Source organism: Euleptes europaea, chromosome 9, assembly GCF_029931775.1.
Source record: "Euleptes europaea isolate rEulEur1 chromosome 9, rEulEur1.hap1, whole genome shotgun sequence".
In the NCBI taxonomy this organism is placed as follows: domain Eukaryota; kingdom Metazoa; phylum Chordata; class Lepidosauria; order Squamata; family Sphaerodactylidae; genus Euleptes; species Euleptes europaea.
In genome coordinates, this window is record NC_079320.1 from 66,265,379 (window position 1) to 66,279,835 (window position 14,457).

The 14,457-nt window shown below is 46.3% G+C and overlaps 1 protein-coding gene across 1 annotated transcript; it reads right to left on the minus strand.

Annotated features, from left to right (window-relative positions):
• Nucleotides 1–364: 364 nt before the first annotated feature.
• Nucleotides 365–7,100, minus strand: SRD5A3 (steroid 5 alpha-reductase 3). The gene is made up of 7 exons (XM_056855882.1): nt 6,904–7,100; nt 4,577–4,728; nt 4,142–4,154; nt 4,066–4,073; nt 3,282–3,476; nt 2,946–3,068; nt 365–695 (listed from the first exon to the last, which is right to left on the minus strand). Exons 1-7 carry the CDS (start codon nt 7,098–7,100, stop codon nt 436–438), a joined length of 948 nt encoding a protein of 315 aa, XP_056711860.1. The 3' UTR covers nt 365–435.
• Nucleotides 7,101–14,457: the final 7,357 nt, after the last annotated feature.

Below are 14,457 nucleotides of genomic sequence, written 5' to 3' on the forward strand. Positions count from 1 at the left end.
ATTACTGAAAATATACACACACGTGTTGTACCTTCATTCCGCTTCACATAATTCCTTCTGAACAGAATTGGTCCCAGGAACAGGTTGTTCTTGCTCTAAGCAAGTTGCTTATGTTCAACTAGGCTACATGGCAGAAAATCCCCTTCAGGATTCAAGCCCACTGTGCATAATGCCAGTCACACAAAACCAGCAACTGCTAAGTCTCCTTAACTTCACAAATAACGTTTTCGTATTCCTTACCAGTGACCACTAAGGTGAATTACCTAGGCTATTTCAAGGCATTTCAGAAACACACGTACTTTTCAAAATCCTCCGTGTCGATTCCGTTTCACCCAAATCCGTTGTTTATAATAACCACCCAGATACCCGGAGACTTCAGGCATTCTTTTCAGATGAGATGCCAAAGTTGGTAATCAGTTACTTAAGGCAAACAGCTTAAAAGAGAAAAGGTATGTATGCTTTCCGATGCTTTGGATAGTGCTTGAAGTTGCTCAGGTAGAATTCATGGCACAACACGGCACTCACGGCCTGGTTAAAAAGCACGTACGTCACCACGAGCCACCAGGTTACGTTGTTAAAGCCAAATGTAACACCCATCGATACGTATATCAGGACTTCGTCAAAGTAGTGTGGACATGACACCATTTCAAACCAGTCACCAAAAGGAAGGTGATGGTCCAAGCTCACCACCTCTCCTTCAAAGCAAAAAGAGAAGGGAGGAAAAACCATCAGTTAGCCTTGTCTCGCTAAACGATTTCCCCCCCACTTGCATCAGCATGATTTGTGGATATTAAGACTTCTGCAAAAAGTTGGAGCACTTTATTCTTGCTGACATTAGGTTACCACTTTTGAACGGGTGATGTTCCAGCTACACCCCATTTGGGGGAACCTACTGGCTGAAACATGAGTTCTAAGAAACAAATAACCTGTCCTAATTGCAGATTTTAAAACTACCTGTTTGCCAAGGAATGAATGACCTACAGGGTATTTTCTGCTGGTCTAGCTGCAAGTCAGCAGGGGAAAAGTTCCTTTCCTTGCTTCTTCCAGCTCTGAACATAATTCTCATGGCAAGTCCTAGAACCCGTTTTCAAAGCCAGGGCTGCAGACCCGGAGCATACCAAGTAATAAACAGGATGCCACTGAGCACATGCAAAGTATTTTTGGGCCCCTGCCGTAGACTGAGAGTTCACAACGCTGCCTAAAAGCTATTCCATGTAGGCTCTTACGCCCTTTGGCTCAGGCCCAAACCACACACACCAATACCAGCCCCATCTGGCAACATGCAGATGTTCCCCCAAATTACGTTTAAAGCATGGAGTCACACATAAAGAGCGAAAGGGCTGTTTGGAGTCCTCCCCAACACTGACTGGCTTCCCTCCCTGTAGTCTCTCCCTAGAGGTCACTGCTTTTTCAGCCAGGCAGGCTCCAGTACTGGAAATAAGCTCAGCAGGGAGACAAAACAACTGCAGGAAGGTAGTGTAGTGTAGAGGTTAAGAAAGGTGGACTCTAATCTGGAGAACCAGGTTTGATTCCCCACTTTTACACATGAAGCCTGCTGGATGACACTGGGCTAGTCACAGTTCTCTCAGAAGTCTCTCAGCCCCACCTACCTCACAAGGTGTCTGTTGAGGGGAAGGGAAGACAATTGTAAGCTGCTTCGAGACTCCTTAAAGGTAGAGAAAAAGTGGGGTATAAAAACCAACTCCTCTTCTTTCTAGGTGGAAAGAAGGTAAAGCTCATCTCACCCACAAGACGGGCAGCCCATTCCTGAGGGGGAGGGATGTGCCAGTGACTGGAAGCAGCGCAGCCACACTGCCACCAAAGGAGGTCCCCCCCTCCATTGAAGCCAAAACCTTGCCCTTACTTGCAAGCCCCATGGAACCGCTCCATAGGGTTCCATGGAGCTACGACACCTCAAAAGGGGGCATAAGTGCAACTAAGGGCAAAGGGGGCGTTCCCAGGCCGAAAGGGCTTAGGAAGTTGCCTAAACGCAGCTCCTCCCCTGGACCGGACCGGAAATGCCCCCAGAACACCCCTGAGAGGATGGCGCACAGAGGTGTACTGTCCAGACACCGGTGCAAGGATGTGCAAGCGTCCCTGGGTGGCGGGCAGGGAGAATGGCGTGTGTGCCCCCCCCAGCATCATGCCACCCTGGGCGGCGTAAGTGGCATGGGCGCCAGCGCAGGGGGCCCGAAGGCCGGCACAGCCCCTTCCCGGCCTCCTAAGGACTTTCATCTTTTCGGCTCAGGAATGGGCTGTTAATTGGTCTTTAATAATCAAATGCCCCCTCCCCTTCAGGGTAATGCCAATTGCCATTTTGGGGTCAGGAAGGAATTTTCCTCCAGGCCAGGGATCCTGGAGGTTTTTTGCCTTCCTCTGGGCATACAGCAGGGGTCACTGGGGGAATGGGGGGTAGTTATGAATTTCCTGCGTTGTGCAGGGGTTGGACTAGATGATCCTTGAGGTCCCTTCCAGCTCTGTGTTTCTATATAAACTATAAATGCAAGTCTGTCCCTCAAAGATGCTGTTCACATGAAGCTGAGCTCGGGCGTCAGTTTCAGCTTTGTCGTACAAAGAAGAAGAAGAGTTGGTTTTTATATGCTCACTTTTTCTACCACTTAAGAATCAAACCGGCTTACAATCGCCCTCCCCTCCCAACAGACACCCTGTGAGGTAGATGGGGCTGACAGAGCTGTGACTAGCCCAAGGTCACCCAGCCGGCTTCATGTGCAGGAGTGGGGAAACAAATCCAGTTCACCAGATTAGCCTCCGCCGCTCAAGAGGAGTGGGGAATCAAACCTGGTTCTCCAGATTAGAGTCACAGCTCCAAACCACCGCTCTTAACCACTACACCATGCTGGCAGAAACAAGCAAGAGTTGTACTAACTTTTTTTTTTACTTAAGAGGAAAAAAAACACGGACCATATACACTGTAGACATCTTACCCGATTTATTTTTCCTCAGATTTGCTAGAATCACAAGACATCTCTGTTGATGAACTGAGGCCCAAACAAACACCAGGGATCCAAGGACATGGTACCAGCAGACGGTCAACCTGTCCCCTCTCCCTGGGCCATGCAAAAAAAAACAGGAAATGTGTTTATATACTCAGAAGATCAGAATCCACCAGTAGCTCTTTTTCCTCACCAGTGGTGTAGCTCACTCTCCACTTCGTAATTCTGACCTCATTCTGTTGCCTTGTACAGACAAGACTTTTACTCTAATATGGGTGGTGGGGGGCTACACTGTTCTATTACTAAAACACTTAAGCTGCCACTTACCTGCCCGGACGCTAGGTGGCACTTGACCTAACACTGTTAAGCCCACCAGTACATAGTAAATGAGTCCAAAGCAATACTGTACGACGTGGATGACTCCTGTGGAGAATACGCTGATGTGAAGACACTCCCAGAGCCGCCTACAGCTGTTCAGCCAGACAAAAAGGCAAACAAGGAGAGCAGAGAGGGACTCGCCACCTAGAAATCCAACACAGGTTGCCATGTAAAAACAACGGCCAGATGCGCCAAGTTCATTCAGCAAACGATAGGAATGAAGAGAAGAAAGTTCATGCCGCAACTTGCATGGAACACTCAGCGGCACTGCAAGAAATTTGCACATACAGAACGTCCAAGTTAGGGTAATGGTTCTTGGGACAGGCCATGCTGTCCTGTGGAAACCATCCCCTGGCTGCCAGAGATCTTGTCCCTCTCATTAGAGCAAGGCACAGTCAGTGCTAAAAGAATACTTCCCTTTCCAATGGTATGAGATGACCCTGGGACTGAATTATATATTTGAAAAAAAGGACATATGAGGAGTCCTCTCGGGACTGGATCAATTGAGAACACAAGAGTAGGGCTGCATGTCTGAATGCTCTCCACGAGGTGTCTGTGGAAAGCTAGCATGCTGAGAGATCCTTGAATTTGGCAAAGTAGCTGGTAAACTTGTGCCTCTTTCTGACACGCTAGCTTGCTATACAAGATGGAATTCTTTTTGTGTATAAGGGCGCTGGCACATTTGAAATCCCAGTCCTAATTTCTCTAACGGTTCAGTCCCAGAGGATTATACCATGCCCCCTCCCCCCATTTTCATAACGGTAGAAAAGAGTCAGAGAAAATACAACAGGGGTACCGCTGCCAAGGGCTTGATGTAACTATCTTTTGCAAGATAGTTATAGCTCACTTGCATGCAGATGTCATATTATGAAAAGTCATTTAAGCACAGCTCATTGGTGGAAAGACTTAAAAAATAACCCAATCACTATAGGTAGCACTTGGGGAGGGGCCGTGGCTCAGTGGTAGAGCCTCTGCTTGGCATGCAGAAGGTCCCAGGTTCAATCCCGGGCATCTCCAGTTAAAGGGACTCGGCAAGTAGGTGATGTCAAAGACCTCCGCCTGAGACCCTGGAGAGCTGCTGCCAGTCTGAGTAGACAGTGCTGACTTTGATGGACCAAAGGTCTGATTCAGTATAAGGCAGCTTCATATGTTCATATATGTTCATTTCAGTAAAAAAAAAAACACACACACATACTTTCCTGTTATAAGTAGGCAATTATACCATTTTCAGAACCCATACTTGCCTCTGTTCCAGTCCTGGGATCCTTCGTCAAGAACGTTGAGCAAATCCTGAAACCAAACTGGGAAGGGCCTTGAGAAGAACAGGCTTTGGATAAGCCACAGGAGCAGGATGCCGTTCCAGACCACGGCCACAACATAGAAGTGATAGAACCATCTAAAGGAAGAAGCAACAATCAACTTAAGGTTCTCAGCAAAAGCCTGCCAAAGTTCCCCATGTCCTACAGACCCAATGGCTTCCTTTCCTGAAAAAACTTGCCATGGCCATCCCATGAAAAGAATGCCCTCTAGCACCACTCAGTGGCACTGAAAGATTAACGCTAGAAGAGTCACCTGTGTCATTATCCAAGGGAGCAACTGTCAAATTGGAGAGCTTCTTTGTTTTTTTTAAGTGATTTTTGCCCCTTTGATGGGGAAGCTGAAAAGAGGAAGGCCGCTCCAGCACTGAATTCATGCCTTAATTTCAAACAAACCAAGGTTACCTCACAGTAAACTGAAAAACATCAGCTACTTCTAGAAGTTTAGCCCAGAGGCCTGGTCTCCACACGCAGAAAATGATGTGGGAGAATGGACTGTACCAGCTCAGGCTCTAAACAAAACAATAAAAGAAAGTCCGTGCAAGCAATAAAAAACAAAACACATCAGGAACAGCAAAGATCCATCTTACTCCATATACTGCAGTGGTTATTTTGCACATACAGGAAGTCTTATGCATGGTAGCATTATAAAAAACCTCACTAGCAATCTGAAGTGATGCAGTCCATTCTAGCACCACAAAATTGTACCACTTCATTCTGCCGATTGTGAGCATCAGGTCTCAAACACAGCGACGTGCCTCTCCATTCTGCGTGGAACTGGGTCTTGAACAAAGTGGAGAGTGCACTTAATCCATTAAAAATTTAAGCAGAAGATTTTGATGGTTTTTAAATCCAGCAGGAGGACGGTTGCAGCAGTACAATCTCCAGCACCAATGCAAGGCAGAACGTTGGACTCATGATCTCCAGGGAAGTGTTTTGAGTACTAGGGATGCCAATCCCATTTTTCTCTGCGAAATGCAGTCCAAATACAAACACTGGTGCCGGTGTTTTTCCTTGTCAAGTCTTGACTTAGAGTTATGTGGTTTTGCACGCAATCTACAGCAGTTCAGGCCGTGTAGGCACCAGAGTTGCATTCCTGCTGTATTTCATACAGGAAGTGGGATCAGAACCCGCCATGTTAAAAACATGGCCTTAGCAATCATGACTCCAATATTCTGCCTTGCGGCGGATCCATTTGGGTGCTGGAGATTGTGCAATTGCAGTTATTCATCTCCTGAATTTTCATGCCTGGATTGTAATTGCATACTAGCCAAAACCATGTAGTTCGTATCTTGGCCTTGCCATAGGGCAGTTGCATGAAACAAAGCCGGTTCAAAGGCATTATAAGGGAGTTGGACCTCAGGTAGGGCTGTAAGCAAAACACAAAACTGGATGGAACGCCTCCTCCCCTGCCCAAGCGATTACAAGCCACTTTCCTGAATATCCCAACTTTCACTCGGGGGAGGGGGAATAAATGGATCTTTTGACCAAGCTCTAAGATCATGGAAGCAGTATCTTTATTAAGAAGGCAACCTGTTTTTTGCCTTCCCCTGAGTTAGGGTTGCCAGGTTCCTCTTCGCTACCAGCAGGAGGTTTTTGGGGGTGGAGCCTGAGGAGGGTGAGGTTTGGGGAGGGGAGGGACTTCAATGCCATAGAGTCCAATTGCCAAAGCGGCCATTTTCTTCAGGTGAACTGATCTCTATCGACTGGGGATCAGTGGTAATAGCAGGAGGTCTCCAGCTAACACCTGGAGGTTGGCAAGCAGTAACTGTCAAGCACCAGGCACTCTTACTTTGTATAAAGATTAAAACTGTTGTGATTGGGCACAGGGAGAGACTGAAACCTGGTAGACATTTTTGCTGCTCTGCGTTGATGCCGCACACACCTGATCTACCCTTAAACCCTGGGCTTTGTGCTTAAATAAAGAAGTCGTAAATCAAACAATCCCAGGGGGAGGGATCGACAGCGAGTCCTCTTCACCCGGTGGGGGGGGGGGGGTTTGGTTGGTCTGACAATCTGGATCAGCCTACCCAATCGCACGCAGCTGCAGAACCCGTTTCCTGCCCCTATCCCTAAGCGCGGGGGTTCAAGGGCTACCATTGCAAGCGGGAAAGTACTCTGCACGTGCCCAGAGGCACTCTAGGGATTGATTCCTAATGAAGCCTAGGGAGGGGGGAGTCCAGTGAGCAGCTGCTCGGTCCCAAAAGACACCCGCCCAGCCTCCCGGGCTGGATCTCGGATCCCGCTCCCTTCACCTCTTCGGCACATCCAAGTACTGCAGCCAGGCTGGGCGCCGCCTGCAGCCGCTCTTGGTCTTCCCGTAGCGGACCAGGTCGTGGAAGAGCCCCGCAAGGCTGAGCGAGGGAGATCCGGGCGGAGGCGGCAGCCACTGCAGGGCGAGCAGCGCGGCCAGGAAACCCGCAGCCAGCGCCAGCCACAGCCCGCTCAGCATCCCCTTGAAGAGCGCGCCCCGAAGGCGAAGGGCATCCCCCGCTCGCCTCCTGGGCAAGAGGAAGGAGCCTCCCCGCATCAATAAACCACGCCCCTCCCGCCAGCCAATGGAGACGCCGGGTAGGTGTCCTTCATCTGAATATTTCCAAAACCGGCCAATCGCCTGAAGCTCAGAGCTCCCAAGGCTTTTACATCTGCCTATTGGTGCCCTTTGGCCGCTTTCACATTCGGTCTGTTGCTGATTTGCGGTTCCTTTTGTCAATCAAACGAGTCACAAGAGTCCGACCGCCTCCTCTCTTTCCCTTGCTTCCCCGCCCTCTAGGCGAACTGTTGGCCTCTGATTGGGTCGGGAGCGAACTCGGCGTTCTCCTGCTCCAATAAGGGTTCTCCAGGAGCAGCGTGGACGGATTTGTAAGGTCTTGAGGTTGTTGAATTTAGGTAGGCTCAGTAAGAGGGGAGAGAAACAGAACTTTTAAGGCACGTAGAAAAGGGCCAGAGTCCAGCAGCACTTTAAAGACTCACAAAAATATTTTCTGGTAGGGTAGGAGCTTTCGTGAGCCACAGCTCACTTCTTCAGATACAGCTAGAATGTGAATCCATCTGTCTTTAAGTAGAGGAGAGTGAATTCAGACAAGCATTCGTATGTCAATGTTAACAGTGTGTACATGTGAATAGCAGGCGTGATGGGATGAGGTGTGGTCTGCAGAAGAGTCTGTGATGGCCAGGGGAGAGATGGGTGTGAAGAAATCAGCATTGGGAATGAGCCACGAATGCAAGGTCTTTATTCAGCCCAGGTAAATGCATTGACTTTAGTTTGAATATCAACTGTAATCCAGCAGTTTCTTTCCAATCTCCCTTTGAAATTCCTTTGAAAGAGAACTACTCTTAAATCTGCAACAGAGTGTCCTGGAAGGTTGAAATGTTCTCCCACTGGTTTTTGAATATTGTGGTTTCTGATGTCAGACTTTTGTCCATTTAATCTTTGTCTAAGAGACTGACCTGTTTGTCCAATGTAGATTGTGTAAGGGCATCGCTGGCATGTGATGGCATAAATCACATTAGAAGATGAGCAGGAGTATGAACCTGAGATAGTATGGCTGACATTGGTGGGTCCAGAGATGATGTTCTTAGAATCTATATGAGGGCAATGTTGACACCTTGGTTTGTTGCAGGCCTTAGTGCCAGAGTCCATGTTCCTGTTAAGTAGTTTATCATCATGGGTGAGAAGTTGTTTTAGGTTAGCCGGCTGTCTTTAAGCAAGAAAGGGACCCCCCCCCCAGTGCTTCAGTGAGGAAAGTGTCACAATCCAGCATTGGTTGTAGGTTCTTAATAATACGTTGGACTGGCTTTAGTTGGGAGCTATAAGTGACAACCAGAGGTCATTCTCTCTGGGCTTATCTTGTAGTAAGTTGTGCCTGGGTATCATTCTGGCCTTCTCAATCATCTTTCTCACCATATCAGCAGGATATTGTAGTTGCAAAAATGTTTGCTGTAAGGCACATAGTTATTTTTGTGTGCGACTATTTCATTTTTATATTATAACATACTTTTCAAAAGGAACAGATCATCATTCAGTCAAAAAGGGGCTAATTAAAACAGTAGGAAAAACAAGACTATCCTAAATTAAACCTATTATACCTTAAATATAATCTTACAAATAATACAATTAGAGTTACATGTGTGTTTGAATATGAGCTATTGCAGTAGCCCAGAAGGTTTCAAATTGTTATGAACATTCTCCTTTCAAGAAAAGAGTAAGATTCATCATGGTATTAGTATCCTTGATTTTGCCAACCCATTCACCAGCCTTGGGGACCAAATTGGATTTCCAGTATCTGGCATAAACAAGTCTAGTTGCCATTATTAAATTTAGAAGAATAGGCTGATGCTCGTTCAGAAATGTAGCTGCATAATTAAGCAAAAGTAATTCTGGATAATTAAGCAATTTCTCTACCAAGGCTGATACTGATCAATTCAATAATCCTCACCCAATAATTTTCTTGTGTGTTAAGTAGCATCAAGTTGCTTCCGACTCATGGCGACCCTATGAATGAAAGTCCTCTAAATAAAGGTTCTCCAGGAGCAGCATGGATAGATTTTCTAAAGGCACATTAAAAACTAATAAAATTGTATCCCGAGCATAATTTTGTGGACTAGAGCCCACTCATAAAATGAGTGAACCCTCATTTTATGAAAAACGGTTGAGGAACAACTGGGAGTTCCCATCCAGACAGTTGCTAACTAGCTCTGTGAGCCTAAGAACACTTTCTGGGGAGTTAGTCCCACTGAGTAGACCTGAGTAGGATTCCGAGTAGACCTGCTTAGGACTGCTCTCCAAAATTGCAAAACTAGTGAATGTCGTCTGTATTTTTCTTGACTAGGTTTGAATTGTATTCACAATTATATTTCACCATGTGCTTTCTAGAGATCCCTTCCCCCTGTTTGTTTCTGTACCATTGATTTAGGGTTACCAGCCTCCAGGTACTAGCTGGAGATCTCCTGTTATTATAACTGATTTCCAGCCGCTAGAGATCAGTTCACCTGGAGAAAATGGGCACTTTGGTAATTGGACTCTTTGGCATTGGAGTCCCTCCCCTCCACAAACCCCACCCTCCTCAGGCTCTGCCCCAAAAACCTCCTGCCGGTGGCAAAGAGGAATCTGGCAACCCTACATTGATTAGACCTGCGTAGGATTCTGGGTAGACTTGCTTAGGATGGCACTGTAAATCCCACCCGAGTGTAACTCATTTATACCCGCTAATATAGATATAGTGCCTGTGTCAGCACAGGGCCCCCAAACCACCAGCCTCAGGGGCATGCCAAGATAGGACCAAGGCTTAGTCGGCATCCTAAGCCCTCTCAGCTCATGACCCAGTGCTGGCATAATGTCACACTGTTGAAAAACCTTCCATAAGTATAAGCACTCCTCTTGTACTCAACAGAAGTGAAAAACAAGCTCTCCTTACTGCCTGCCTAGTGCCTACACAACTACAGTCCAGTTTAGGATACCAGGCAGTGCAATCCTATGGCCATCGAAGGCTTGGATCTACCAGAGAACTTCCACGTGTGCAAGCAGGGGATTTCCACCAATCCTCTTGCAGCAGACCTCCAACTACCCCCTCAGTAGGGTTGCCAACCTCCAGGTACTAGCTGGAGATCTCCTGCTATTAGAACTGATCTCCAGCTGATAGAGATCTGTTCACCTGGAGAAAATGGCCGCTTTGGCAATCGGACTCTATAGCAACCCTGGTCTTCCTTGCTGGTCTCCTGTCCAAGTACTAATTGTGGCTGATGTGGCTGACCCAGCTTAGCTTCCCAGCTTTGACGAGCTCAGGCTAAGTTGGGCTGTTCAGGGTGCATACTTCCATACATCTCACAATGCCAAAATACAGGCAATAATATATCACCACTAGGTGGTACCAAATTCCTGCCTTTTGCACAGTGCCAAGAAAGCACTTCAGAGTGTTCCTTTGATCAGATGCCTCATACAAAACTGTCTTTTTACGGGTTAGTGAAGTGCTGGTGTTAAATGATGTAAGATGTACAGTTAGCAAAATGTTTAGAATCATTGCTAGAAACTTTCTAGCAAAACAGTCCACAAAATATTATGAACCGGATCCAAAGACCAACTTTGAGCATGGCCAGTGGAGCTACGGACTGTCCTTTCTTTAAACAGAAGACTCACCTCATCTCTCATGCTGTGTAAGAAACTGGTTTCAAAACTCTCCTAAAGTGCTTTCCAAGGCAGTCTTAGGGGAAGAGGGCTATGGTTGAAGAAACACAAGAACAAAGCCCACTTGGGCCCGTGGGGTGAGCTGTATGGTTAAAACTAGGCAGCTCATTCCATCGTTTCCAAAGCGCTCCAAGTCTGGGTAGGAGCCTGTAGAAGATTTTCACTAATGGAAGAGAGAACTATTTTTGTGGATTCCCACTGTCTGCTATAAACTTCCAAATTCATCCTTATTGTTCCAGGGGGAGGCGGCTGTCCCCAGGAACAATATTTTCAGAGTTATTTTGGACTATAGCGGAAGAGGTGAGGCAAGGAAATCCCATTTGGCTGATGGACACCCCTTCCGTCGGGAGATTTACCACAGGATCTGAGCTTCTGCCTATCCAGATATTACTTGAGTGAATAAAGCTTGTATGAGGGACCACTTTGAATATTGAAATTTGTGGTTACCACCCTAAGCACATATACTTAGGATGGTAATTGCACTGGTTCCCATGAATCTGATGTACTTAAGGCTGGGGTTATGGCTTCTTGGACTGGTAACTGGCAAAATAACTAGTCCTTTGTGTTCTGTAAGGTGCTTGTGCAAAAGCACTTGGACTATTTCTTGTATATACTTGTAAGCCTCAGAAAACATATATAGGATCTTCTTGTTGAGGCTTCCCACTATCATTTTGTTATTATAAGACAATGGGTTGGATCCAACTAGGATTTCCATGGCTGTAAATGGGAGGAGGTGTCCCCTTTGAATCTATGTTGGGGACTGTTGGACCTGCATGGGACAGAAGATGGTAGTAAGGAAAACAACTGGATGAGAATGAGTGAGAAAGCTACCTGGATCCAACCCAACGAATTTCAAACAGGGACGACGTCTATTTTGTTGCAATACCTGTATAAAAGAAATACTGATGCTGTTAATATCAGTGTATAACACCATCATAAGGAGCCCCGTGGTGCAGAGTGGTAAGCTGCAGTACTGCAGTCCAAGCTCTGCTCATGACCTGAGTTCGATCCCGACGGAAGTCGGTTTCAGGTAGCCGGCTCAAGGTTGACTCAGCCTTCCATCCTTCCGAGATTGGTAAAAGGAGTCCCCAGCTTGCTGGGGGTAAAGGGAAGATGACTGGGGAAGGCACTGGCAAACCACCCCGTAAACAAAGTCTGCCTAGTGAACGTCGGGATGTGACATCACCCCATGGGTCAGGAATAGCCCGGTGCTTGCACAGGGGACCTTTACTTTACTTTATAACACCATCATACCCTACTTTTGAACATCTTTGTCTGCCTGGCCATCACTGATGGTCAGATTGCTCTGTAGAGTGGTCCAATAATCTGACCTGGCATTTCCCCTCTTATGTTCTTAGGCCTTGGTACACTGGGGTAGGGTCAGTGTTTCTTGGTCACCTTCAGCTTTATGGTCCAATGAACTTTTGTTCTTCTACACCTTTTCTGTGACTGATAAGATAGCAGGATTCCAAGTAGTGTTTTCCGTCCTGGCATGTGCTTTATGCTTTCAACTTCCATTTGCCAAGTTCTTGCTTTAGGAGTTTATTTTTGTAGTAGTGGGGTGGTTTAGTTTTTTTAAAAAAACATCCATGTGTTTCCTCCTCATGAAATCTCTTTGTAAATATTTATTCCAAATGTTGGTTCTTGTAGGTTATCCTACAAGAACCAATGAACTCTGACCGTGAAAGCCTTCGACAATATTCCAAATGTGTTTGAGGCTAGTTGCTTTACCAATAAACATTTGCTAACATTTACCCTTACTTGCTGATTTACGATTATATTAATACTCGGTAACAGGAAATAAACCAGCCAAGGGCACATGACTAGCTATCAGTGTTTGGGAAGAGAGGTGTGCATAGATTAAACATTTCAAAGATATTTGTGTTGGGGCTATTACACTTTAAGAGCACATCTTCCCCAAATCCTTGAAAAGTAGCATTCCTCAGAAAAACCAATGGTAGGTGAGATATATTGAAACAAGAGGGGCTGGGGTGGATCCTATCTATATCCTACCACTCCACTGAACAAAGTTTGACGCCTCCTTCAGTGTAAGGGCCTACTTCCAACTAAAGGTAGGAGGAAGTGGGTATGTGGAAGGAGGCACTGGGTGATCCTACATCAATTCTCATTGTTGCTGTTGACTGAGTCCAGCGAGAGTTATATCCTAAGTCTAATAAAACAAAGACTAGTCGATCACGAGTTCCAGAGCAAATTTCCTTTAACGCTGCCAACTTGTTCACCTCAATACTTCGGACTTCCACCTAATTTCCATTTAAACTACTTGGACCATCTTGATAATCCTAAACTCAGGAAAGTCTTTATGCAAGCTAGGACTAATTCACTGCCTTCAGCGATCCTCCATGGCAGATTCCTGAAAACACCTTATGCTGAAAGAGTCTGCAGATGTGGCACAGGTTGTCTTGACTCCCTGTCTCATATTCCTTTGGACTGCCATCTTTATGATTCCCCAAGAGGAAACCTAATAAAACCTATAGTTTTGAACTTCTCCTCTAATAATACGAAAATACTTTACAAACTACTAGCTGATAAGGACCCTGAGATAACCGAAAATGTGGCAAAATTTCTGACGATAGTAGTTAACCGATGGGAATCTAGTTGAAAGTAGAATCACAACATTAAGGAATGATTTATATTAATCTTATTTTACTCTAATTTTTATCCTTTTATATACTGCAGATTGTACTATGCCAATAAAGGTATTTGAAATTTGAGTACAGGTCAAGCTGACCTGCAGATACCTCTCAGCTCATCTTGCTCCTGCGTCATGTTAATGACCCTGTCAAATTTGCCAGTCTCCAGGTACAACCTGGAGAGGGTTGCCAGCTCCAGGTTGGGAAATTCCTGGCGGTTTGGGGGCGGAGCCTGAGGAGGACAGGGTTTGGAGAGGGGAGGGACTTCAGTGCCATAGAGTCTAATTGCCAAAGTGACCATTTTCTCCAGGGGAAGAAGAAGAGTTGTTTTTTATATGCCGACTTTCTGAACCACTTAAGGAAGAATCAAACCGGCTTACCATCACCTTCCCTTCCCCTCCTCACAACAGATACCCTGTGAGGTAAGTGAGACTGAGAGAGCTCTAAGAGAGCTATGACTAGCCTGAGGTCTCCCAGCTGGCTTCATGTGTAGGATGGGGAATCCAACCCGGTTCTCCAGATTAGAGTCCACTGCTCCAGACCACCGCTCTTAACCACCACTATGCTGGTGAACTGATCTCTATTGGCTTGAGGTCAGTTGTAATAACAAGAGATCTCCAGCCACCACCTGGAGGTTGACAACCCTAGACCTGGAGTTGTAATCTGGAATTACAACTGATCTCCAGACTACAGAGATCAGTTCCCCTGGTGAAAATGGCTGCTTTGGAAGATGGACTCTATGGTATTGTGGTCCCTCCACTCCCCAATCCTGCCTTCCCCAGACTTCACCTCAAGATCTTCAGGGATTTCCGGACCCGGAGTTGGCAACCCTAGACCCAATCCACCCCTGTAGCTAGGGTTACTAACACTGTCTTGGGAAATTCCTGAAGATTTGGGTGTGATGCCTGAAGAGGGACTTCAGTTTCCAGTAGACTTTATGGAATACCATAGAGTTAGGGTTGCCAACTCCAGCT

Excerpts from the sequence above, each read along its gene's own strand:
- SRD5A3 (XM_056855882.1), bottom strand. The coding sequence starts at position 7,100 with ATGCTGAGCGGGCTGTGGCTGGCGCTGGCTGCGGGTTTCCTGGCCGCG. Across the intron at positions 4,729-6,903 it reads TACTTGGATGTGCCGAAGAG|ATGGTTCTATCACTTCTATG; the intron begins GTGAAGGGAGCG and ends TTCTTCCTTTAG. Across the intron at positions 696-2,945 it reads TCTGAGGAAAAATAAATCGG|GAGAGGTGGTGAGCTTGGAC; the intron begins GTAAGATGTCTA and ends TTTGCTTTGAAG.